The sequence below is a fragment of the Penicillium hordei genome, assembly GCF_028827395.1.
Source record: "Penicillium hordei strain IBT 12815 chromosome Unknown utg000005l_segment0_segment0, whole genome shotgun sequence".
NCBI lineage: Eukaryota > Fungi > Ascomycota > Eurotiomycetes > Eurotiales > Aspergillaceae > Penicillium > Penicillium hordei.
Window position 1 is genome coordinate 4,771,647 of NW_026623146.1, and position 26,760 is coordinate 4,798,406.

The 26,760-nt window shown below is 48.4% G+C and overlaps 5 protein-coding genes across 5 annotated transcripts; 1 reads left to right on the forward strand and 4 right to left on the reverse strand.

Moving 5' to 3' along the window:
* Positions 1-3,099: 3,099 nt before the first annotated feature.
* N7537_010606 (uncharacterized protein) lies at positions 3,100-4,801 on the reverse strand (the record flags this gene model as incomplete). Its single annotated transcript, XM_056901660.1, has 2 exons — positions 3,100-4,394; positions 4,450-4,801. The coding sequence occupies 2 exons, from the start codon at positions 4,799-4,801 to the stop codon at positions 3,100-3,102; spliced, it is 1,647 nt and encodes a 548-aa protein (XP_056750328.1).
* Positions 4,802-9,751: 4,950 nt separating this feature from the next.
* N7537_010607 (uncharacterized protein) lies at positions 9,752-10,523 on the reverse strand (the record flags this gene model as incomplete). Its single annotated transcript, XM_056901661.1, has 2 exons — positions 9,752-10,144; positions 10,203-10,523. 2 exons carry the CDS (start codon positions 10,521-10,523, stop codon positions 9,752-9,754), a joined length of 714 nt encoding a protein of 237 aa, XP_056750329.1.
* A 590-nt stretch (positions 10,524-11,113) lies between these two features.
* Positions 11,114-13,185, reverse strand: N7537_010608 (uncharacterized protein; the record flags this gene model as incomplete). The annotated part of the gene is made up of 3 exons (XM_056901662.1): positions 11,114-12,522; positions 12,611-12,853; positions 12,930-13,185. The coding sequence occupies 3 exons, from the start codon at positions 13,183-13,185 to the stop codon at positions 11,114-11,116; spliced, it is 1,908 nt and encodes a 635-aa protein (XP_056750330.1).
* A 323-nt stretch (positions 13,186-13,508) lies between these two features.
* On the reverse strand, positions 13,509-19,743 carry N7537_010609 (fatty acid synthase beta subunit; the record flags this gene model as incomplete). Its single annotated transcript, XM_056901663.1, has 4 exons — positions 13,509-13,916; positions 13,971-14,086; positions 14,142-14,627; positions 14,685-19,743. 4 exons carry the CDS (start codon positions 19,741-19,743, stop codon positions 13,509-13,511), a joined length of 6,069 nt encoding a protein of 2,022 aa, XP_056750331.1.
* Positions 19,744-20,186: 443 nt separating this feature from the next.
* On the forward strand, positions 20,187-25,963 carry N7537_010610 (uncharacterized protein; the record flags this gene model as incomplete). Its single annotated transcript, XM_056901664.1, has 5 exons — positions 20,187-20,272; positions 20,322-20,348; positions 20,400-20,845; positions 20,911-25,646; positions 25,748-25,963. 5 exons carry the CDS (start codon positions 20,187-20,189, stop codon positions 25,961-25,963), a joined length of 5,511 nt encoding a protein of 1,836 aa, XP_056750332.1.
* Positions 25,964-26,760: the final 797 nt, after the last annotated feature.

Below are 26,760 nucleotides of genomic sequence, written 5' to 3' on the forward strand. Positions count from 1 at the left end.
TATCCATGGATCGGGGTTTGCCCCGGGTCTACAGTAGGCCCTCCAGAGGGCTCTGTATATAATTTACTTCATAATCTCACGTATAAGTTTACGACAATTCAGTATTTCTGTTCAACATTTGTGCATTCATTGTCCTTTCTCCCAAAAGCTAACATCAGAATGTGCTGGTTTCTTATGCAGGGGCAGGCAGCCCATTTCTCCGGCTATTGCGGGATCAACAGCCGATAGCGATGTGCCGCTCAAACGAGCCGATCTTTCCTCAGTTCGGGTAAAGGCACCAAGCTAACCAGCCGAGGCTGTACGATATGTTTCACTTCCATCATTAGATGGTCCAGACCACTATATTGCCACTACCACTAGCATGTCTGAGAGTTACCCATTCGAAGGGAACATACTAATTGCTCCGGAATGAGAATTCGAATATCTACAACATAGAGGCTAATAATTACTGGCGGGAAAAGAGGCAAAAATAGAAACCAGGTAACGAGCTTGCCTATTCTCCCCATTTTTGTTCTCGAAGTATGTACGCGGAGATCTACCACCCTTCCCTATATTATTTTTTCAATAGGTAACTGTTAGGACCTCAGTAGTTCCTATTGGTGTTGATGCCTAAGGTATCAGCCTTCCCACGTGGCATTATAGTCTGAGGATCATCCATGGTAACAATGAAACTTGGAAAGTTTTCTTGTTTACTAAGAATTAAGGGTTAACTAGTTATAAAGTTATAAACCTATTGATAGAAGGCCGGTGTACGGACAATGTATGGTATAGATGACCGATATTGAGAACTCCAGTTACTACGCAAGTGTTAACACCCAAAGTTCTGCCGGTTAAACATACACCAATAAAAGGCCAAGAGTAATAGGCGGCATATTACTTCAAGAAGGCGGTATAATAAATTAGGAAGGTGGTAGTAGAAAGGGTGCTAACACTTTTTGTGAACTCACTGCAGAGTTCTCAACATCGGTCATCTATACCATACATTATTCGTACACCAGCTTTATATCAGTTATGAGCCCGGAATCGTTCTATGGAACCCTCGTTGTCGTCGAAATTGAGGCTGAAGTGACGCTGTATCGTTAACTTCTCTCGCCGAAACAACCCCTGAACCAACCTCTGGAATCAAGAATCGGAATTATGTCCACAAAGGACAACGAACATATACTAAATATTACTAAATAACTCTCCGCGGGTACATCCTCTCGCGTTATACTAAAGGATACAACGATAACGTATTTCACTACGGAGCTAGACATGCCTCCGAGCTGGACACCCTAGAAAACCATAGTAAATTACGACACAGTATCACAACAACGTTAGGCTATAGGGACTTTTCCTTAAGAAATAATGCTTTTTAGGTGCTATCTAGCCTTTAAGAGGAGTTTAAAGAACTTCTATGAATTGGTATTTGAGATATATATATATTTCGGACGCCTAGTAACGTAGTTGTCGATACCATAACAATATAGGTTGTAGGATTCTTTAAAATCAATATATAGTGTTTTAAAAGGTTTTAGCTATCGGCAGACAGCAAAATAAAATAAAAAATGACGTGGTCGTTGAGATATCAGTGTAGAATATACCGTATTTACTATGGTGTTCTGGGGTGTGTAGCTCGGGGGTGTGTCGAGCTCGGCAGTGAAATACGTTAACTATAGGATATATAGTTAGCTAATATCAAATCAATTGCCGTACAATTTAACGTATAGGAGCTATATAATCCTAGTAATAATAAGAAAGTGGAGCCGCCCGTAGTATTAAAGAAAGTTCTCTCAATTAAAGAAGTATAAGAAAAGTACCTAGATAAATAGCTCATGTTTTCTGTTACAACCTGCCCCTGGACTGGCGAGTTACAAACTAGGCCAAAAAGACCACTATATCTGAGCGTTATGCTCAGATGGACCAGGCTCCGATATATACAGTGCGTGACATGACATTTTCATTTTCACTACCTCTTGCTTACCGATTTCTGTCTGTTTCGATGGAGAATGTTGGTATAGCTCTAAACGTAGGAATTAAAGCGAAGTAGAATAAAATTACTGCTATAGTGGTTACAGGACAGAAATGCCACCGTACCTGATAGGTCCAAATAGTGAAATTGGGGACAAGCATCACCTACAGAATCGTACCCGCTAGGCCGATTAGGCGAGACCGTCGCATCGCGAGTTGATGCCGTCACTGCCACATGGTGGCTTTCCAACAACCCAATTGACAGCACAAACTACCATCTGCCAGTACCATAACTGGCTCAAATCTGATGACCACGAACAGTATGTTGTGACGCAAGAACCACGTTCTCAGTTTAGAGTGGTAGGTACCCTTCGTGCAGGGAAATTAGCCTCGTAGGCAGATATAGCATGGATAACAGTGCCCTCATCGTAGCGTTGTCCAACAAACGCCAATCCGAAAGGCAGCTGGATATCATCGTATTCGAGGGGCACGTTACCAACGGGAAGGCGGCCAACGGCACCGAGGCGGGCGGAATTATATTCCAAATTGGCTAGGATCAGTGGATTAGATGTAAGCGGTTATAAGGCGAATGATGCAAGCCGACCCTAGGGGCCAAAGCTAGACCCGCGATACGGTGTACCTAGAAAGAATATCTCCCTTATATTACGTGCTAGCTCTTTAAAGGAAAGAGTGTATTTTAACTAGAATATTAAGTATAGAAGAGAAAGGAAAAGAGAGAAAGTAATCCCTAAGATAGGATCCTTTAACTATAGGGTCCGATATAGGTAAGCAATCAAATAATATAAACTCCTAATCTAGTTTCTAGTCTCTAAATCTAAATACTGTTGATAAGCCCTAAGTAACACTCTCACACTCTGCATGTGTACCACCCACCTAGCCAGCGGATGCAATATCACCAGATAATAGAGATAAAATATGTGAGAAAAGCAATATAAAAAGGATATGTAAGAGGACTTCCGAAAAAGGCATGACAAGGCCGCATGAGCCGCCGACTATTGTTCTACTAAATAGTAACATTAGAAGTCAACTGTTCATTAAATTCACTATTTGCTAAAACGTACAAATTCATTTCACACGTGGCATCATATACAACCGCCCCGGCAGTATCCCCAATGTTTATTAATTATCTCACTGGTTGGTATCCTGCGTCTTCTCACGAACAAGGCCCTCCTGCGACTCAGCAGGCCGAACCGCATAGGGATCGACAACTGTCGACGAAAACTTGCTCGCCTTGATCTTGCTAGCAAACAGGATATCCAGCTCGGCGTAGGTGCGGTCCTTGGCCTCGGGAAGACGGAAGAATGCCCAGACAAAGGCAACGAGTGCCGTGGCACCCCAGAAGAATCCAGTCTTGCCGGACGCGTTCCATGCGGTGGGGTTCATGAAGTACGGCTCCAGAACTTGTGACACCACGTTGATGATCTGGTATGCTGTGCGTGCGATACAGACTGTCAGCGGGCGCAGACGCACAGATGATGTCTCCGAAACAATAGCGTAGGCGATTGGGCCGACCGTCAGGGAATAGGTTAAGAGCCAGAAGAAGCAGAGTCCGGCTTGTGCCCACATGATGCCTTTTGCGGAGGAGGATACGTCCAGGATGCCGATTATGAAGAGTGTCGCGCAGAGCATTCCCTGGCCCACAACGTATAGCGTGCGCCGGCCGAATCCGGTGATCAGCCACCAGGAGAAACAGGTTCCAACAAAGGCAATGGCAGTGCATCCAACGCCGAGTTGGAAGGACCGAGTGACCGGAAGGCCGGCTTGGGTGAAGAAATAGGTAGGCGAGTAGGCGAATGTGCTGCCGGATAGAATCTGGCCGACGAAGGCCATGGAGCAGATCTCGGTGCGGCGAAGGTCAACTCCCTTGAAGCAGTCGTAGTAGGTGGTGCCGGCTTCGATTTCGGATTCGAGCTTGATCGTGTGTACCATCATCGCCAGTTGTCCATTGATCTGTTCTTCGGTCTTGCTGCCGCCCAGTCGGCGAATGCTGCGCTTAGCATCTTCCAAACGATCGTGGCGGACGAGCCACCATGGACTCTCGGGTGCGAGCCAGCATATCACCATCAGAGGAAGCGGCCAGATCCACTGTAGGCCGAAGGGGATACGGTAGCCCCATTGGTCCTTTCGGTCGACGAGTCCGTAGAGAACGCCGGAGGCGATCAGCTGGCCGATTGCCCAGCACAAATTTACATAGATGGTTAGGTAACCGCGCAGCACGGTGGGGCATACTTCGGATGCGTACGCCGGTCCGATGGTGGCAAACACTCCCCATGAGAGTCCACAAAGGACCTGGCCGGTGAGAAGGACTGCTGCGGAGTTGGCGAAGAATGTGATGAAGATCAAAGCAGTGAGAAACCCAAGGGCGACGAACATCACAAGTCGGTAACCGTACTTAGACGCACAGTATCCGTTCAAGATACCGCCTGTGATGATATAAGTTTTTATCCCGTTGTAGTGACGGTCGGTAGTGAAACTCACCGAAGATACATCCAACTGTACTAGCCATATTTAAACCCGTTTGCCAAGGTGCAGACACTTGATATCCGATATCACCACCATAATCCTGTCCGTACTTCTGATTGAACGTGGGGTAGGCGAAGAAGTTTCCCATCAGGATAGTATCATATCCCTCCATGATAATAGACATGGAGATCAAAACAGACCACATGACAGCCTTGTGGTTTTCCCGCAGGGCTTGCATCAGCGTCTGTGAGTGCTCGTCGTCGGTAGCCTGCTTGGCCTCGCTGATCGCGCCGTGACCCAGGGTATCTTCGACATGGTTGGCGGCAGACTTTTCCACCGCACGTACAGTATCAACAGCAGTCGCCATGGTGAATAAGGGAACTGATGTTGACTATTGTGATACGGGATCCCGCCGAATCCTAGACCTGAGGGGGGAAACCGTCGCCTATATACGTTAATTATCGCGACATTCAAAGTACTAGGATCCACTCTGCATTAGCGTGTATCCGGGGTTGTGGAGAAAGAGAAAAGACGATTTGGCACCGAACCCCCAGATTGCAATCAGCCCATCATGGTATTCAGGCTAATTGTCGTGCTGCGTAGAGTGTGGGAAGAGGACATTGAGTCGTACAAGATCTTTGTCACCAAGTCTAGACCAATTCCGGAATGTCGGACATGATGATCTGAAATATCCACCTATCGGTATGGAGAATATCGATAGGTGGGAATTGCAAGAATCAATTCGGCCGCCAGTAGTGTTAGTGTCTGGGGAAGCGAGGTTGGGGAAATGTGGGGAGGCGATGTGATTGGAGCTGGCTGGGTAGCGACAACGCCCCCGGAATGTTGAAAATGAAACTACCCCCTTTCTGTGGCGGGAAGCAGACCGCGCTTCAATTAGGAATAGGTGCCCAGAACAAAATTGCGCAGTCAGTCAAGAATTCTTTTCACCTATTGGAACAATAACATGTCAGGTGCCTTCGAAGAGATCTGTAACGGCGTTTCGGGCCGGCCTGGGGAATGTGGCCCTGGATTCCCAACATCCGATGTTAGAACGACTTTTTTCTCTCCAATGGGATCTAGGGGCAACATCTGGGGTTTTTCGCACTTTCTGGGGTTCTTGTCTTGCTTTGGATAGGGCTCTGTGATGTGCTGTCAACTTAAAACTCGTTGCCTGCGTCTCGTGCGATCGCCAAGAGGCAATCCATGCATGTGTCTTCCTTATAACGGCCGTCACTCTTGAAATGAATCTTCAATCCTCTTGATCTGCCTCACGAGGAATATATCGGGATATTACAGCCAATCACGTCACTTTGGTGGTCGAAAACCAGGTGGGCTTTCCGGATAATACCGGTATAGATGCATAGAAGTGGTTTGTCCAGGAACACACCCGGGCTCCTATGACAGGATTTCCGGCAAGCCGCGGAAATAGGCTGAATTCGAGGGCTGCACAGAGTATGTAGAGACATGACATTTGATAAACAGTAGTGAGCTGGCAATTGGCTTAGGTGATGAATGACTCTGCTCAGTTGCCTAAGACTTCCAACATGGGGCAGGGAAAGCACGATGGGCAAGAACATCCGTCCCTCGGCCCTCTACACTCTCTGTTGAGATTTTGTAGCAGGACTTCTTCCTATATCTCCTATTCAAATACAAGCCTGCGCATGGGGTTCCACCGATCTGTGTCGCACATGGCGTGGTTTCCCTTACCGGTCCCCATCACGCATTATGGGCAACCTCAGGCATAAAGGGGAAGCTGACCGACGGCCAAGCCATAGTATGGCCAACTAGCGGTGTCAACCACTTTCTACGACAGATCACGAATTTCCTAGACTGTGTTCTCCAACCGATCTTAGGGTCGGCTCATTCGGCCATTATCAAGAAAGCTGGCCTCTCTGACTCCTCAATCCCGTTAAACTCTTGGCATCATGCAGGCCATTTCGTTCTGCCGCTTGATGTGATTATCCTCGCCGGCCCTTCCCTCCTGAGCCTTCACATAGCCCCTCGGCATCCTCGAAGAAAGGCCCCCGATATCCCCAAGCCCGATGCATTGACCATGGCCTCTTCAGAAGCTTCTATGACCCGACAGATATTTTCTACGCGTGATGGAAAGGATTTCTCATCATTCTCTGCAGGCTGGATATAATGTTGTGCTCAGTCCACGACACGAACAAGTGATTGAAGGCTTCGTGTGTTTTGTAGCGGGTTATCTGATGTACATGGGCCTCCATATGTAGTTAAGGCATTTGGTGGATCAACAATTAGGTCATCCCTTAATCCTCCTTTTCTTTGAGGCTTTATTAACATTCTACCCTTTCTACCAGTGTCAGTCCACGCATTTACGGGTGACCGGCTGTTGTGTTAAACGGGATTCTTCAAATCTTCATGGAGTCCAACAGGCAGAACAGCCCATACGCAGAGCATCATACCCAATCATGATGTGATATAGGTAACGAATTGTCGTTGGGAAGGCTATTATATTTTCTCTGATCGGAGAATGGGTCGAATCAAGAAGGCATCCGGCATACTATATTCCTCGGCCAGAAGGTTAAGGGCCCGAACGAGGGTTGCAAGGAGGGAAACTCTACTACAACCGTGGCGGATTTACTTCGAGCCACCTTTCGATCAATTCTTATAGTCGTTGGCCATAGCACCACGGATTAATGGAATCCAAAAAGGCTTCCAAGGCGAATCAAGATCCTTTATCGCAATCGTTCGACACACGGACTACCTACAATCTACGTCCCTTGCGCTCACGCAGAACGCTAGGAAATTCCACCCTATAGACCAACGTAGTGGTCAACGGCACTTCGATCGTGTTCAGTGTGTGGACAATGGTCGCGTCCGCCTCGCTCATCAACACGAACCGCACCATAACTCGGCAGTACTTTACACACAAGTCTCTTTCTGCCACGAGGTCAAGTGCAATGGCCAAGTCGAGAAATAAGGTGATCGATACCACTCGCTCTTACTACAATGAATTCTTCGATTACCAAATCACAGGCGCGGTCGAGAGATGCTCCTCAAGTTCGTTGGCACAACTAAGGTCGGGCTACTATTTCCCGCCACTGGGTTCAATCCCGACGATCTGCGAGCAAAGCGAATGTCATCCGTCAAACGGGCTCTTGCTTCGGTGGGTTGGACAATGGTGGCTCGACAGAGACCAAAGAGACATAATGCGGATTTACGAGACTTTTATACAGTGAACTTCAATCGTGCTCTCGGGTTTTCCTTCACTCCTAGTTTTCTTTACTTTAATCATATTACCCCTTGGCCTCATATAGTATCTACTTCTACCCTATTCTTACTTTCGAATACCACCAATGCCGCTAGCAGCACTTCCAACGACTCATAGTAAGACCGCGTAGTAAGAACTATACATTCCATAATGTTACTTCTTTGCTGTTATTAGCTAAAGCATAGGTATGTGTATTGTTTATTCAAGCGGTGTTCTCGACAGCGACTGTGAATGCGACGATAAATAACCTTCAGGCCGATAGCCGCCACTGCGAAACAAGGACGACTCTCCCGCGACCTGTTTTTTTCATTTGTCGACGCCTCTTAACCCGTCTTCGAAATTCAAAACGCAGACAATGGCGCAAGAAAACGTAGACAGAGTCGATACTAAAGTCCCAAACGCAAAAAGTAGCACCATGTCCTTTCCAGCGATATTTGCCCAGCATGTCTGGCCGCATAGAAGTACTATGTGGCTGACGAGGTATGCGATCAGGCCTAAGTGGCATAGCTTTTTTGTTTTTGCGAAGCTATTAGTACTTCGTGTAATTATAGGGCCTGAATAAGGAGCTTATTAGGATAGGAATCGTGGGGTATGTCTTCTCATGTTTCACAAAATACCAAGCATAATCATAAGGAATGCAGCCAGTATCAAAGCCATCGCCAGGCTATGCTCAAATTCATTAAAATGATTAATCAGGTTGTATTAGAGAATGAAGCTAGTCAGAAAGAAAGAGATGAGCTTGATCAGGACAATATATATCTATATTCATATGGCAAGTCAGATGAGACAATAAAAATACCCGTCCAGGAAGAATCTAACAGATGCTGTAAGCCCTATGACGCTTTCTAGTTTAGAGACTGCCATGCACACTTGTAAATCGTCCATGAAAGCTCTTTCTGTAGGAAATATGCACAGCGCCACAAGCTCAGACTGCTGACACCCACGATGACTGATAGGATGGTCTCAGCCAGCTGAATTCGAGACTAGAGAATTCTAGAGACAACCACCAAAATTGACTTCCTATAACGAGTCGAATAGAAGGCCTTGTGTTGTCCCTCGTATCGACATATAACGCATAATAGAGGAGACCAGGGTGCACGTGTTACAGATGCAGATGGCGATCAGGAGAGGATTGTTTGAGTGGTGAATTGCATCCAGCGAAAGAATGAGGGTGAATAGAACGGCGAATATAACAATCCCAAGACCGATTGGGACGGTGTAGGAAACGGTAACTTGGGCCATAGGTGGTGTAACCCATGATTGCCATTCAATGAGAATATATCTGGTTTGATATTAGAGAACGATCTCGTAAAGATACGATTGAGCTGTATAATAAATATACATTGCAACTGCGAGGATTAGAATAACCTGTGCGAAAAGCTGGCAGAATCACCACTAATTTCTCGTTGGTCTATACATCGCAAATCATAAATCTTGTTGCATATGTCGATGGACGGAAAGAGGGCTATGGCTATCTTCATCTTTTTTACTTCAGGCGCCAGTATATTTTCTTTTTTAGCAATACTTATTTATAGGATGAGAAATCTTTTCCGAAACAAAACCGTACATGGGAAAATCTAGAAATATTGTCGATAGTCCAAGTGAAAAACCCCGAAGATGTTCCGAATGTTGATCTTTCCCGTAGGAAAAGAAACCCCCGAGCCTTGGCTCTACGCGTTCCACTAGGACCCTCCAAAGGTATGGAATTCGATAACAAAATTTGGTGGGTAAGGACTAGCTACTCAGAAAGGCACTACGAATGACACTAAGAAATAGTTCACCCAAAAGATTTTGTTTAGGTCGCTCGAATATGACAATGGCATTCTGATGAGTCTCTGTTGTCCACAATTAAAATATGTACATCTACAATATCAGAGATCACTCATCCATGGGTCAATTCTGATTGTCTTACAAATTCCTACTCATTTACATCTTTCAGCGCATGGTGTGAAAATGAACAGTGCTAGAAAATTTGGCTATGTAGTGTACAGGATCACAGCACCACCAGTATGCATAGACGGGGGTATAATAATAGGAAACAAAACAGCAAGACGAATGCAACGAGTCAAAGAAACAGCAAAGTCAGCTCCCATCAATCCGCATCAACGTCCTAAACTCATTATCCCGAATACTCGTCTCGGGAATCATCAATCGTGGCACCCAATACGGCTTCATATCCATGATGCTCACATCCCTCCCAGCCGAATGAATGGACCAATTCGTCTCATTATCCGATCCGAGGAAGAGACCTTCAACGGGTACATTGTGACGGTAGTGTCTGTACACTTGTACAGGTTGAGCGTCGGGTTTACCCCAAACGAGTCGCCCTGTGCTGGGGTGGTGGTCTATACCGACAGCGTGCCAGTCCAAGGCGCCAGCGCCGGGACCCGATAGGACGTATGCTTCGATTGTGTTGAGGATACCATTGCAGCGGAGCTGGGTTTTGATGTTGTTGTTGTCGCTTACGATCGTAATCTAAGTATCTGTTAGTCATCTTGGTCTTCGTGGGTGGACAAAGAGGGTAAGAACTTACAAATCCATGCTCGATCGTGTTAGGTCTGTCGTCTCGCTGCCGTGTGATATCACTGCTAGACTCGAAGCCCTCGATGCTGCATAACCCTTGAGGCCCGGTTCCATTGTAACAACTGTCGACTTTGATCGTCCAGGGCCCGGCGATCTTTGTGTCATTGTTGTACGATGGAAGCTGGGAACAGTCTGTGACGGGCTCAATAAAGCGACCTTGTTTCCCTGACTTCGCACTAGCGAGTAGGAACAGAGATGCAAAGACAACACTGGTGAGCATAATGAAGATTGTGGTGGTGGAGAATACGAAAGAACGCTCAGGTTTTGCCATCTTTTCGAACGGAGAACGCATGAATCTTTATATTTCTGCCGTTGGACCCGGTGGGCATGTTTCATACAATCCTAACTTTGCCTTTAAAGCCTCTTTTTTTTCCTTTTTTTTTTTCTTTTCTTTTTCATTTTTTTTTTTCAGGGTCCTTTCAAAGAAATTGGGGGTCCTCTCTTTCTAGGCTCCAACAAACCAAGCACCGCTTAGTTGCCAAGCTAGAGGGATTTAGTGCTTTTGTCATTGGTGGAGACATAAGCTAGGCTTGCGAGCATGTTTCATTGGACATATTTATCACCTCCCCACATAGTGTAGCCTGCACTACTGACTAAAAGGCTTGACTTAGAGCCAAACATGTGGAAAAGACCCTGCCGTGTCTTTGATCTATTTTAGACCCTGAAATTGAGGCAATTTTGAAAGGTGAAATTAGTTAAAATACCCGTGGAGTGCTTACAGTTTTGCGAAATGCTTGGCGAGAGAACCTTTTTTTCATGTCTCACTTTGGCCCCCGACTAAACTCGTATATATTCATCGATCTCGTCATAATTATCTCACGCTATGTACTAGTATCTAGTATATTCTGGCCTAGTGATCTACTAGCGAGCAAGAAGTCCTTCGGCTTCTTCGGCGTATTCCGCAGGCCCACCATGTGACTTGTCCAGGGTCTCAGCCATAGCCAAACCTTCACGGCGACCCTTGTCCGCATTAACCATCCACACCAGCGGAATAGGCAGAATGATTATTACCGCGATGAAAAAAAATCCACTCCGCACTTGACCGGTCGCATCAACAAGGGCACCCACAATAGCCGGTCCAATGAATGAACTCCCCTTGTCCGTAGCGGCATAAAGAGCGTAGAACGCAGCCTCACTACCGGGCGGAATTAACAGTCCAAAAAACGATCGGCAGTATGATGCCAGTCCCCCAGATACGGCCCCATGCACAATGGCTAGCGGGAATATCTCCCACGGCTGTTGTAACCCGAACACCCCCCAGTTTTTGATGAAGGGGATGTAAGCAAGCAAACCGTAGAGGGGGATTAACTCAAAAAGGACAATGCACAGGATGATGGTGTGATTCGGTTGTAGGCCGAAATACCGAGACACGTGTGGCCATAGGAATGCGCCCGTCATGCCCGACACTGTGGCGGTGATGGAGAGGAGTCCGATTAGCGGCGTGCTCAGTTTGAGTTCCGTTCGGGCAAACAGGATCGCTGTTCCTGAAACAGTGGCCATTGCATCGGAGAGTAGGAACCATGCTACGAGGAAGATGAGCACTTCGCGCAGTTTGCTGGCTACTTTGACGGTCTCCCACAGTGATTTCCACGCAAAACCGATCAGTCGCAGCCAGGCCCGCCACCTTCCAGTGCCCTCGGTGGAGACAGTATCCAGAGGTGGGCCTGGCCGAGTCTTGAGCAAATCACGCGTGACCAAGGTGAATGCGCCCCACCAGATGCCGACCAGGAGTAATACAAAGCGCATCGGGAGAGTGGCAGACACTTTGGTAAGGGAGGTCTTGGACAATGTGATGAGCATGATAATGCTGATGATTTGGACAAAAACAGCTGCACAATATCCCAGACCGATCCCCCTGGAAGAGATTTTGGTCGACAGCTGCAGCTGCGGTGAAGACGAGGGCGGAGCCTGGGGTCCCATTCCACCTTCTAGTGAGCCCTGTGGCTGCCCTGATGGCTGAAGTCCATGTAAACTATCGTCGTCGGCATCATCGTTACCCCATGCATTCCATTCTGAGTTACCTCCATCTCGGTCGAAGCTCGACATTTCCGCGCCGTCACCCGCCTTCCCCTCTTGCAGTGACGGGTCGTTGGCGACAAGCACAGGAAGGTAAGAGTTCAGCACAACAAAGGACGAACCGAGACAGGTTACACCGACGACTACCAATATCGATCCGAGAATGAAGACAGGCGGTGCAATGAATACGAACAACATGCTAGCGAGCGCACCGGCGAATCCGAACACCATAAGCAATGTCTTGCGATTGTTCTCTAAATATCCAATCGATGTTAACTCCTATCCTTGGTTTTTTTTTTCGCCCGATTCATTCTTAGTCTGGCGTGCTGTCATCAATCATACCGTAATCCGCCAGCGCGCTGAAAGATATCAGCGTCAGCGCCTGGATAAGTACTGCTAGTGAGAAGGTGTACATGGCGAAGCTAGCTGTGTTGACTTCCAGGCCGAAGACCGGGACCACACATGGGCCATTTTCAGCATTATTCGTGCTATTCCCTGCGGATGATCCGACACAGGGAAGGCGGCTCGTTTGTAGTGTGCCGCGCTCTCGTGCTAATTGTTCCAAGGTGAGAGGTAGAAAAGAGCCTGGTATGGTAAGTATTTTTTTTTTTTTTCTTTATTTTTCTTTTGGATCTTTTGATTTGGAAATGTGTTTACGAACCTACACCACAGACTGCGAACACTTCAGCCGCAATCCCGTATGAATACCATCCTAAGATCTCCCGGCGGGTTGTGGGCGTGGTATCTTCACCGGCATACCGTGGAGGTCGCTGCTGTACGCCTTCGTCCGGCTGGGGCTGGAAGGCAGCAGATATGTAGGATAGCATCGGGGAGGTGTTGAAGTTTTCCCACAGGAATCCAGAAATTCGGAGAACTGAGGTACGCACCGACACGGATGCGGGCGGAAGCAACAACATTCCTGGTGATGTCATCCGATCGGCAGGATCTGCACCCTTTTTGGGAATACCTTCATTTTCTGACTTACATTCCCTATAATCGTACATGTGTACATGTATATTCGTTTTTTCTTCTTCTTAAAAAACAAGTTATTGGCATAAAAGTTGGGGGCGAAGACGCTAGGGAAAGGATTTTTATCAATTTGGTTTGTATATATTTCCGCCGAACTCCACGGTTAACTAGAAATATATAATGGGTGAAAGACCTGAAAGAAACTGCATTTGAATAAAGATGACTTAGTTGTAAACATAAAACACGTACAACAGCACTAATTCATAAACCATCACCTCACCCAATCAACCAGCAACTGACTCAAAACATGACTATCTGTAGCCATGGCAACTTCCTCAACATATTCCCGACTGATGGAAAACGGCTTCCCAGTGAGATTGGGAATGTACTTGCCAACCAGCCGATCCACAACAATATCCTCTTTCTTAATCTTGCTCTGCAGGTATCGGCGGTATACCGGGATGCCACCCCGCAAATAGCTAGAATGGAACGGCACATTGACGCCGGGCAGTGGGATGGTAGCCCTGCCACGCTGCAGGTGAATTGGCTCGGGAAGCGAAGTAGCATTCGCTAGGTGCCGATCGATCACCATCTGGATCTCTTCAGGAGTGGGTGATTGTCGGTGGGCGGATGATGACAGGTCATCGCATGTCTTTTGAAGTAGCCAGAGTGATCGGAGCTGATGTGTCCGTTAGTTAGGTGAACTTAGAAATGAGAGGCACGGAGTCCTTACATGACCTGCGCACACATATTGCTGTCCAGCGACATTGTAATTCACAACTTCGAGTAACAAGCCGGTGGCGCGACCGATGGCCTCGACCAGAATCTTTAAAGACGGTTCGTTGAATCCTGTGCACTAGAATTAGCAAAAAGTAGATGAATATAATGCGATATCAATTCTAACCGTTTCGAACCCTGGATGGGTTCACAGCTGCCATACCGAAGTCCGTCCGACCAGCTGCATCCTGGCTCATTTGGAACTGCATCACTAACCCTCGGTAGAAGGTCAGCCCAAGGAGGCCTTCTAAGGTCATGAAGTCGGCACAGGCAAGCAAGGCGCTGTATTCGCCGAGGGAATGACCGGCGAATGCCGAGCCCTCCTGAACAAGACCACGAGATTTGAGAGCAGCCATCTCAGCTACGTTCAGAAGACTGATCAATGGCTGCGCGAATTGAGTCGAGAACAACAACCCATTGGGCTCCTCAAATGTGATGGAAGGAGACTTGTCACTAAGCCCACCAATGACAGGTACTGTGATTTCTTGGTTGCCGATCACCTGAGTTCGAGTGAGGTCCAAATAGTTGGCTCGGATTTGTCGACCTTTCTTGGTGCCGAAATGAATGGTGATTTTTTTCGGGTTGTTGCGCACGATGTCAAGCAAAGAGAAACCTGCCGACTCGTATTAGTGCCCTGCGCCAGAGAACGGTTCTGGAGATGAGTTCTTACCGTAAAGGTTGAATAAATAACGGTCTCCTCTGTCCCATATGGACTTGGCTGCATCGTCGACTTCGTAAAGTGCCATGCCCATGTCCTTTTTCTGACTTCCTTGACCACAGAACATATAAGCCGTTCGAGCCTGCTCGACCTCAGCCTCTGCGGTCAATACCTTCGTGTTTGTTTCGTCATTCCACACTTGAACGTCGAGAATCATATTGCCTGCAATCATCCCCTTGTGATGAACCTCGATGCGCAAGAGGTCATTACCGCGGACAACATCTTCAAATGTTGTAGACCAGCGGCGAAATCCGGAGCAATTCAAATCAGCCATATGTTCTTCAACCTTGCTGCGAATAACAGCGGATGTATACATTCCATGGACAATGGGTGCCGATAGGCCGGAAAAGCCTGCGAAACAGGACGAGACATGGATCGGATTATGGTCTGTTGATAGAGTTGAGTACTCAGGGCCGAAATCACACACGCGAAGTAGCAAAGGCTCCACAGTATGCCATCCAGGATGTTCAAGTGGCTGTATTTCACGCGTTGAAGAGCCATAACGCTCGAGGAAATCAACAACGGGATCTCCAGAGCATGATTCGTGAGAGAAGGACACATTCCCAATTAAGGCGCCTGAGTCTTCTTTGGCGACAAGAGAGACAGTACCCCGGGTGTTCAAGGAGAACATATTGGCAGATTGGATGTATGCTCTGTGAGAGGTGACCCGGAAGAGAAGTACACTTCCAAGGAGTTCTGGACATGCTGGGTGTGGATTGAACCACTGTCTGCTTTGAAGTAGGGCCACAACCTTGGGTGAATCCAATGAAAGCGTCCAGTCATTAGGTGTGGAAAACCGGAAGTTTTCATCTTGCTGGGCAAACTGTCCTTGCATGAGAAACTCGGATATAATCCTCATGACCACTGCCCCCTTTCGATGGATTGCCGCTGTGACCTCGACCAACTTCCCTTGAGGCTTCATGGTTACTGCCGTGATATGTGACTTCGTCTCCAAATAATCACCGACTTGGAGTGGCTCAGCCCCAGGCATCATTTCAAACGCGTTAGAGAGATGGAGTAAGCGGGACAGGTCGCCACCCAAGTCAGGCACTAAGAGCGGTCTTGAAAGTGCTTTCCAGGCCACGACAATGGCAAGGTCCAAGGGGGCGAGAGTGGGGGTGCTGTGTGAGCCAGAGTGATTCCCCTTGGCCCTGGAAATCAGCGAAATGAAGTCACTAACAAGTTGGGAAGAGAGCATGACAGGTCCGGTGGAGAATTCGGTGCTAATCGCATCTTCTTTCAAGTTCTCGCCATTGAGTGACCAACAGGAAGCATAGAACTCTCTAATATTTGCCTCTTGAAGATTTGTTATATCGTGTAGCGACTGCTGGCCAGCCTTGCACTGACGTTGCAAGTTGACGGTTACCATTGACGACAGGTAATTAGTCCCTCTAAGATCGAAACGGATTGCGTTTCCATCGGTTGACCCAAGTGTGAAGGCAGCTCGATTATCAGGTGGACCTGGGAGATTGAGAAGGAAAGCTGCGTTCAAGGATTGTTTGTTGGAGGACAGGTATTCGATGGTTAACCTATCTCCGGGGCCAGGTTGAAAGGCACCGTGAACTCGATTAGGCCTACGGTGATGGCCGACGAGTACAGTTTCATCGTTCAAGCAGACACTCAGCCAATGTTCAGTTCCAATACCAAGCTTCTGTAGGAACAATAGTGTTCCGCCGTCGGGTAGTGGTTTCTTGAACCGACACTCCACTTGGGTACCCCATTGTGTTTTGGAGGTCAGCATGTTAACAAAATCCAGTTCAGAGGAGAACGGATTTGTCCGTATTTCAGTCTGAACCTTCGCCTCTTCAAGTTTGATGAGGTCGCGATTCGGGACAGTGAGCTCAACTGCTGCGATCAAGTCATCATGAATCTTATTCAAGATGTCCGCTGCAGGCTCATCGATGGACGTGGAAAATGTAGCCGCCACAGGGCCATGGATGATGCAAACACGTTGTGGATCCTGATCAATAATAGCCTCCAATTTCTCCATCTGCCACAGTGAGTCCTTCTTGAACCACATCTCAAAATCAGCATCGAGGATGGGGATGAAGTTGACAGGTTTCTGACCCCTTCGCTTGCACAAACCCAAGAAGAAGGCAGCGTCCTCGGGATATAGAATGTCCGCAATCGCAGCGGGACAGACAGTGAATAGCTTCTCAAGAAGGTCAAATGGGCTTGTGCTAGCATCCAGAGGGAGTTCATGTTCCACATCAAATCGTTCCTGAACTCGGTTGACGAAATCGAGGAAAAACACTCGATAGGACTGATGAACCCACTCCTGTTGCTGATGCATATACATCAAGGTGGTGATCCGTTGAAGGCACTCCGCGTATGTCATATCCTCGAGTCTGACAGGCTTTCCTGAAAAGTTCATTGCGAACCACGGCTTGGCGTAGTCTTGATTAAGACGGGTGATGATCTCCAAGCGGCGGTTTTGCAAGAGTTCCACGCGCTTATCTGCATCCTTGACATTGAATACCGTATTATCCATGTCGTGCCATAGCATCACTGCTCGGTTCGCAATTTTGTGAATTGGTTCGCCCATCTCAGATCGCACTGTAATAACACCACCAGCTGGCCCGGTGTAAGTTTTGTGCCATTCTGAATTGTCGACGCCAGGTGTTTGGACGATCAAATTCTTCACAGAGGTAGATGTGGATGCTTCCTTGGCGACCATCATGCGACTACCAATTAGGATTCCATCCACGGGCATTCGGGGGTATCCAAAAGACTCGGCCCATTCTCCAGTTAAGAGCGGCATCATGCCTTGAGCGTCGCCAAGGCCACTCCCGACAACAAGAATGATGTTGGGGTGCTTCCGGATGGACCCGTATGTTTTGAGGAGTGGCTCATACAGGTCGTCGTATGAATGATGGCCACCGGCTCTCCCACCCGTCCACTGAAGTAAGACTGGCACAGAGCGGTTCATTTTGGCAATTTCAAGCACCTGCATGATCGAGTTCACGGAGGACGGCTTCAAGGAGATATGCTTTAATCCGAGTGTATCAATGTATTCTTTAGCTACCTCGGGACTGGGCACCCCGGCACCAACACAGAGTCCTTCAATGGGATACCCCTCAGAGTGAAGCCGGCGAATGAGTGGTATTTGCCATGAGATAGCTCTTGGTGCGGCGTATATCACGTTTAGAGTAATGCCTCGGCCTTTTGGTACCGTTGATGAGAGCTGCTTGATGGCTTGTTCGAGATCCTGTGGTCGCGAGTACCCACCACAAGCGAGCTCAATGTGATACCCGGCGTTCATGACGCAAGAAACAAAGTCCGTTGACACCGTTGTAGGTGTCATTCCTGCCACCATGATGGGAGGAGTCCCAAGGATCTGGCTCATACGTGTGACTAGGCGGGTACCGTTGGCTTCATCGGAGAGGAGTTTTGGACTGTAAAGCTTGACCCAGCTGGGATTCATAATCGGTGGCTGATAACGAAATATCTCATGCTTGCCCCCCATACTGTGCGATGAGGCCATGAATTCGGAGGCAATGATGATTCGGCGACCAGATCCAATGATTTGGTCATGCAAGAAGGTACTTGTTCTGCCGGGGCCAAAGTCCAAGATATGTGTGGTGAATGTTTCCATGCAGGCTCTGGGCCAATCAACCGGTTCACACAATACTGCGCGAACCAATATCGGAATGCGATCTTGACTCAGATTGAGGTGAACATCCTCTCCACTGAAGGTGTGATATACTGGAATAGTGAAGTCAAGACCATCGAATAACCCAGTTGAGCCAATCCGGGCAATGATACGGCGGTAGGCGATATCCAAGTGAGGAGAGTGAAAAGCGGCAGATATTGGTAGAAATTGACAGTCCAGACCGGGACGTCGATCGAGGTACATAATCTTATCCTGATGAGAGTCAGAAGGAGCACCATTTCGCTCCAGGATTCTGAGGACACCATTCAGAGTCCTTTCTGGACCAGAAATAACCATGGAATCTGAAGAATTGACAAGCCCCAGATATGCTTTCTCATCATCACCTAGGTGGGAGTTGCATTCTTCCAAAATTCTTTCCACGACCTCCTTCTTCATTCCACGTACACTAAGCATCGAAGTTGCAAAGTTGAGATGGGTGTCTCTAATGGACCGGGATGACTTTGAAGAGGTGGAGTTTGGTGTGCCACAGTGACTCTCCCATCCCAGCCAAAAAAGAAGTTCCATCGCGTCCTCTACCGCATTGAGAAAATCCGCCCAAGTTTTTGATCCTGCCACGGTGGCTGCGACAACTATTCCTTGGGAGTGCCCGGTGGCTCCCGTCAGAATATCTCGGAACTCCCCTGGCTGTAAACCTAGCACACGGCATGTCACGCAATAGTGAACTAAGCTGATGAGACCGTTCATCGGAAAACTGACAGGAGCAGTTGCGAGAAATGCCGAATTTGGGGCGTTTTCCGATTGTTGAAGCCACAACATGAGGTCAAATCCATTGGGACCAAAGTGCCGAGACAGATCCGAGCTAATTGTGATTTTCTTCAGGACCTGTGCAGCGGATGTGATAATGTCCTCAAGTAGCGGCTTATAATTCCGGTACACAGAGCGCAGCTCATCCAACCCAGTGGAGTTGTGGGTTCCCTGGCCGCCAAAAACAGCCAAAAGAGATGAGTTGCCGTATTTTGCTGAGCTCAGTAGGCCCGAGCTAGTTTCTTGTGGCGGACTTTTAAGAATGCGGAAGTAAGCTTCGAGTAGCTTATCTCGAGAGGTACTATCGAGTCTGGTTGATAGGGTGTGAATGTCAGTGGTTGACAGAAGACAGCGCCGAAATGACTCGGCAAGGGCTGTAATCAGATCATCATCAACCTGGGCTTGGTGCAAATGGTCGAGGAAGGAGGCAACTTCGGTAAGAGGAATGCAATAGTCGTCCTTGGTATGAATATTGTTAGGCTCGGGCGTAGCAACATTTTGCCTAAATCGTGATAGATATGCACGTAAGGTGTGAAGGAGGTCATCTGGGATGTCAATCCTCCAATGAGGAAGAGCCGATGCTGTTGACTCCATCTGGGAAATGATGAATGAATGGCCTCCACGGGTAGTGCACAACGGATGCAATAAGAGAGATACTCTGATGTGGCCTCGAGGTCACGAGCTGTAGCCCTCATTGTCTCCATTGCTAGAAAATATGAGCCATTAGGGAATTAATTTAGCCTCGGGGAGCCAACAAGGCTCGCAAGCCATCATTCCCGTTCCGTTGAGGCGAATCATCCCGCTGTCCTGAGCAACACTTCGCTCTCCGAACTACGTCGCCTTCCCGACCCCACGGAAAATGTCAGCTTTCACACAGAACGTGGTTAATAGTCCGAATTCCGCATTGGTGATGACTGGGTTTGATCTCTTGTACGTTCTTTCTCGCAACGATCCCTTATCTCGATGTTAAAGTTGAAGATAAACCAGAGGTGAAGCGAAGTACAAACGAGCGTCGAAGAGGCTCAACTTCGTCTGAAATGGTGTCACGTGTAATTGTGCCGTCCGTGCGAACGGAAGAGGAACAACAACACATCGCGTATCACTTGCTTGTCGAATTGCTCGCGTATGTATCCCCATCCTGTAATTTCGGAACCCTCTCTAACACTGCCCAGTCATCAATTTGCATTTCCCGTTCGATGGTAAGTGGCCTACAGGATTTAATAGATGTTGGTTCACTGATTGGGACCTAGGATCGAAACGCAAGATGCTTTGTTTGCGAGGGAACGGCAGATCGCCCGCTTTGTGGAGCTCGGCCCTTCATCCACTCTGACCAATATGGCCTCGAAGACACGGGTATCCCGCTATGACACAGTGGATTCATTACTTGGGCTTCATCGCGAGTTCCTTTCAAGCGTAGAGAATCTCTCACGGGTTCGCTATCACTACGAAAGCAGACCTGATGCAGACGAGGAAACAGAGGAGGAAGATGTGACTTCCGAAATCGTTGATACAACAGCGCAACCCGCTCCACCCGCTGATGCTCCAACTTCATCGGCATCAGACATCGTTCCGACTGCTAGCATCGACGATGTACCAATGCACGCATTGCAGCTGATTACGATGTTAGTGGCATTCAAGCTACGGAAGTCAATGGGCAAGATTTCTGCTAGACAATCGCTGAAGGACCTATCTTCTGGTAAATCTTCCTCTCTAACATATTTCTATCAACACCCTCCTAATCCCGGGCTAATTATCGTTTAGGAAAGTCAACACTGCAAAATGAACTTATGGGAGATCTCACGGACCAATTTGGCTCTGTTCCGGATGGCGCTGAGGACATGCCCCTTTCAAACCTCGCGGACGCTCTGGAGCCACATAATCCCGGTCAAGTTAGCCAAGCGTTTTCGGAAATGATTTCGCGGTGGGTTTCGTCCACACTACCACCGAAATTCACCTTGAAGTCCATGCGGCAATACCTGGAAGCTACATGGGGTTTAGGTTCATCTCGTCAGATGTCTGCCATTGTCTTCGCAATGACACAAAGTATTGCTGACGCTACATCTCGTCTGTCCTCTATTGGTGCCGCGAAATTGATGCTGGATGATGCTGCTGCCAAATATGCAGCTTACTGTGGCCTGAAGTTGCAGAAAGCTTCAGCCACAACGAAACGTTCAACTGCCGCGATGACCATGGACAGTGAGTCGCTTGAGAAGCTCACACAAGACCAAAAGCGCCTCGGGACCCTGCAGCATCAGGCGCTAGTGCGCTACCTCGGCATTGAAGACGTCAGTAGAGGGAAACTCCTGGAACTGGAAAGCCAGTTTAAGACTCAACTGAATCGCCTCTCGCTCTGGACATCTGAATATGGGCCAGATTTTGAGAAGGCTATCCAACCAACCTTTAACAAAAATCACCTCCGACATTTCGACTTCTGGTGGAACCAGACCCGGGTGGATGTATGCCGTCTCTATCACGATCCCGCATCCCTACAGTCTTTGGTGTCTTCCGCTGCATCCGACCAAGCAAATTGGGACTCCCTACGACATATTGCAAACAGATCGAACCAGCAGACTCTAGAGTTGATTTCCCATATGATAACTTCCTCTACATCTCAAAAGGAAAAAGCTCCTTTCACTGTTACTGGCAGGATCCTCGCAAATATGATCCGGGATAACCTATCACTCCCACCACGGGCATCCTTTGCATTCGTGCCATCAGCACCTCGCACCAGAGTCAACCCGGATGGGTCCGTCAGTTATTCAGAAGTTGCACGTCTTAGATCTCAATCGAGCGCTCAGTATGCGCAGGTCCTCCAAGATGGACAGCATACAGCCTTGAAAACTCAGTCGGGGGGTTCTTGGGACATCAATCGCGACTTAACCGGCTACCATTGGGAGGCCATATCGCGTGCTCAGCAAGAAGGTCTGTCTTTCCACAAGAAAGTGGCCCTCATAACCGGAGCAGGCATAGGCTCTATTGGAGCTGAGCTGGTCAAAAAGTTGCTCATGGGAGGAGCAACTGTGATTGTGACTACCAGTCGGGCGGTCTCCCGTGCTCAAGCATTCTACCAGAAGATTTATCGCGATTTTGGTGGTCGTGACTCTGAGCTATATGTCCTACCCTTTAACCAGGCAAGCGTGACAGACTGCAAAGAGCTGATCGAGTACGTTCACGATGAGTCTGGTCTTGCCCGCAATATAGATGTTCTCATTCCCTTCGCTGCAATGCCTGAAGACGGAGCGGAGATCGATCAAATAGGACCTATGTCAGAGGTAGCTCATCGCTTGATGTTGACGAATGTTCTCCGCCTGATCGGAAATGTCGTACAACAGAAGACAAATCGAGGGCTTCATTTCCGTCCCACTCAAGTCTTGGTTCCTCTGTCCCCTAACCATGGGACATTTGGAGGAGACGGCCTCTACTCAGAATCAAAGCTAGGGCTCGAAAGTATCCTCAACCGTTTTGCCTCCGAGTCCTGGAAGGACAAAGTCTCTGTTTGCGGTATCATTATCGGCTGGACGCGTGGGACTGGACTAATGGAGTCTAACGACATCCTCGCGGAAAGCGTGGAAGCGCATGGTGTCCTGTCGTTCTCACAGGAGGAAATGGCACTGAATATCCTCTCCCTTCTCATTCCCGAAATTTCGACTTTCTGTGAGGATGAAGCTATCCTAGCCGATTTTGGAGGCGGATTGCAACAGCTTCAAGAGTTGAAGAAGATCACAACCAAAGCACGGTCGACAATTCGCCAGCAGCAGCAATGCCACAAGGCGATATTCGAAGAAGACGCTCGAGCATACAATTTAACCAATGGGCCTCCTCAGGACCTTACCAAGCTTGAATCGTCTGCAATCCCACGACCCCGGCGAAGCAGGCTTGAATTGAAGTTCCCCACCTTACCCAGTTACGATCAGGATCTCAAAACCCTCCCTGACCTTGAAGGCATGGTGGACCTGAGTAGTGTGGTTGTTATTGTTGGGTTTTCCGAGCTTGGGCCTTGGGGTAATTCCCGAACCCGCTGGCAAATGGAGAGCCAGCGGAAGTTGGCTCAAGACGGATACATCGAAATGGCCTGGATTATGGGTTTGATCAAGCACTTCGATGGCCAACTCAAGTCAGGTGAGCATTATGTCGGCTGGGTCGATGCGAAAAATGAAGAACCCATTGGAGATGACCAAGTTGCCGCAAGATACCACGCCAACATCCTAGACCATGCGGGTGTTCGGTTGATTGAACCTGAAGCTCTTGGTGGTTACGATCCAATGAAGAAAGAATTCTTGCAAGAAATTGCAGTGGAAGAAGACCTTCATCCGTTTGAATGTACCCGGGCGACAGCAGATGCTTTCCACAGGAAGCATGGCGAACACGTTTCCATCCATTATTTGGATGAATCAGACACGGTTCGAGTACAAATCAAAGCCGGTGCCCACCTCTGGGTGCCGAAGATCGTGCCGCTTGCCTCAAGTGTGGTGGCTGGTCTACTACCAACCGGGTGGAATGCGGCCCGATATGGAATCCCCGACGACATCATTGGCCAGGTGGATAACGTAACACTGTACACGTTGTGTTGCGTGGCTGAAGCATTCCTGAGCGCGGGTATTGAGAACCCACTTGAAGTCTTCACCAAGATCCACTTGGCAGAGATTGGAAACTTCATTGGAAGTTCCTTGGGCGGGACTGACAAAAATCGGGAGATGTTCCATGACGTTCGCCTCGACAAGCGTGTCCAGGGAGACGTGCTTCAGGAAACCAATTTGAACACGCCTGCTGCCTGGGTGAACATGCTTTTACTTGGCTCCAGTGGGCCTATCAAGACCCCCGTGGGCGCCTGTGCGACCAGTCTGGAATCTATGGATCTGGGCATTGATTCTATTGTGAATGGGAAAACGCGCATGTGTCTTGTAGGCGGTACAGACAACCTGCAAGAAGACGAATCCTACGCCTTCTCGACCATGAAAGCTACTGTTGATGCCGCCAAGCAGTTTGCTGAGGGCCGACAACCAGCTGAATTCTCCCGTCCTACGGCAGAGACCCGAGCTGGCTTTTTGGAAGCCCAGGGCTGCGGAGTTCAACTTATTTGCAACGCCGAGATGGCCATAGAGATGGGATTGCCCATTTACGCTGTGGTGGCTGGCTCAACAATGGCATCCGATAAGATCAGCCGCTCAGTTCCTGCACCGGGCAAAGGCCTCTTGACTTTCGCCCGAGAAACACCCGCAGCCGTCAATTCCCCATTGCTCAACATAAATTACAGACGAGAAGGATTGCATGCCAGTCTCTCACGTGCATCCGACGCTGACATCCGCCAGCGTCAAGTCACGAGCGCTCCCACTGGTGCGCCCAAGGACGTCGATCCAATCCTCACTCAGCAAATTCGGAAACACTGGGGAAATCAGTTCCGTGTTCAGAACTCAGAGATTTCCCCTTTAAGGGCCTCACTCGCAGTCTTTGGACTCACCGTCGATGATATCGGAATCGTGTCGCTCCACGGGACATCTACCAAAGCCAACGATATCAACGAACCCGAAACAATTAACACTCAAATGACCCATCTGGGTCGCAAGGGGCCTCCCCTTCTGGCCATGTGTCAGAAAGCCACCACGGGTCATCCTAAAGCTGCAGCCGCTGCTTGGATGCTTAACGGATGCCTCCAGGTCTTGCATTCGGGCTTGGTACCGGGAAACTTCAATTGTGACAATATCGACCCCGCCCTGCAACAGTTCGAGCATTTGGCCTTCCCCAATGAGACGTTGCGGGTTCCGGGAGTCAAAGCTTTCCTTTTGAACTCCTTTGGGTTTGGCCAGAAGGGCGCCCAGATGGTGGGTGTGGCTCCGAGGTATCTATTTGCAACGCTGGGGAGTGATTGTTACGCTGGTTATGCCCGCAAATACAGTCAACGGATCAAACTAGCGAACCACGCTTTTGCAAAATCCGTGATGTCAAACTCGATTGTAAAAGCTCAGGAGCACCCTCCATATCGGAAGGAAGACGAAGCCACAGTGCTTCTAGATCCGTTAGCACGTGCGCGTATTCACCCCGAGACCCAGAAGATTTATTTCGACCCTGCCAATCTTCACGGGGACCCTGTCGAAGTTGCACTGACTGTCGAGCGAACTGAAGCGCCGATATCATCGGCTTTACCCCTTGGTGAAACCAAGTATGGAGACCTCTCATTCAGCATGGAAGCATATGATGTTATCGACCGGCTCCTGAGCGACATTGGAGTCATGTCCTCTCCAATCGGCTCCATAGGTATCGACATTGAGTCCAGCACCGAGTTTTCTTCGGATTTGAACCCTACATTTCTCGCACGAAACTATACGCGCGCCGAGCGCGAGCACGCAAGCCGCTCTCGGGACCCTCACAGTGTTTACGTTAGCCGCTGGTGCGCAAAAGAGGCCGTATTCAAAAGCATGGGTGTGAAATCCCAGGGTGCGGGCGCCGCTATGAATACAATCGAGATCTGCACCTACGACAATGGCTCTCCACGTGTACAGGTAATTACACCCGCTGTTTCCTCATTCATACTCCCCTTGTCTGCCTGTATTTCTGTCTTGTGGTTTACGCAGTCACTGACAATATCTCTTTTTGGATTTAGTTGCACGGTCTTGCTCTTCGCGCGGCTCAGGACGCGGGTATCACAAACGTGCTACTCAGCATTTCTCACGGGCATGACACGGTCATTGCTGTGGCAGTGTCACAACGTACTGCGTCCACGCCATTGGTGAGCGGTATCTCACTCCAAGAGCCACAGAACGCGATGATGAAAGACATGAATGAGTATGTGGAAGAGATTGTGATAGTGGACGACTAGTCCCAGTCTTGTTGTCGTTTCTTCGCGAGAGTTGTTGTTCACAAAGACGGGCTTTATGCGACTGCGATGTTTTTTTGTCTTTAATGTGTATGCGCTGCCACCTAAGAGCTCTATAAGGATGTATCAAGTCGTCTATAATTGTTGTAAAAGCACACCATGCGCAATAAATCCCGAGATGTCTACATAGCTTCAGTAATAAACAAACATTCGTACGGATTGCAACAATAATTGTCCACCCTGTTTAGAAGGGGACACATAAAATTCCATAAAAGAGGCAGAAGATATGATATACCAGCTAAACACGTACGGTATCTATACTTAGATTTGTATGGTTGTTTTTGACCATGTTTGCCCACTGCCAAGAAGAAGCATCGCCAAGGAAAGCCAAGAAAGTCAAGAAAAAGGAAAAAGAACAAAAAACATGGGTAGTTCCAGGCGTGGCCGTTCTTCCGCCCCCACGCTTGTTATGTAGTAAGAATTTAGGGCACGCCCAAGGTGACCCTAACATTTCGCTCACAGCTCATCTTCAGGATGGGCCGTCCCGCCTAAGGCTGAATTTTCCCAATCAATACTAAAAAAGCCAAACAAGACTTTCATTATTTCTGAATAATACGTAATAGTCAAAACTTGGGAAATGTAAGACGGACTGGGATGTTTGACGGTGAAACAACGAAAATAGATTCTCGTGTCCAGATGGCGCTAACCGGAAGCAGTTTAAGCAGTTGTGCAGTTCCAAGGTTGGCGATTTGGGGTAGAGTACTCCGTATGTAAATAGTATCTCTTAACAATATCATTGG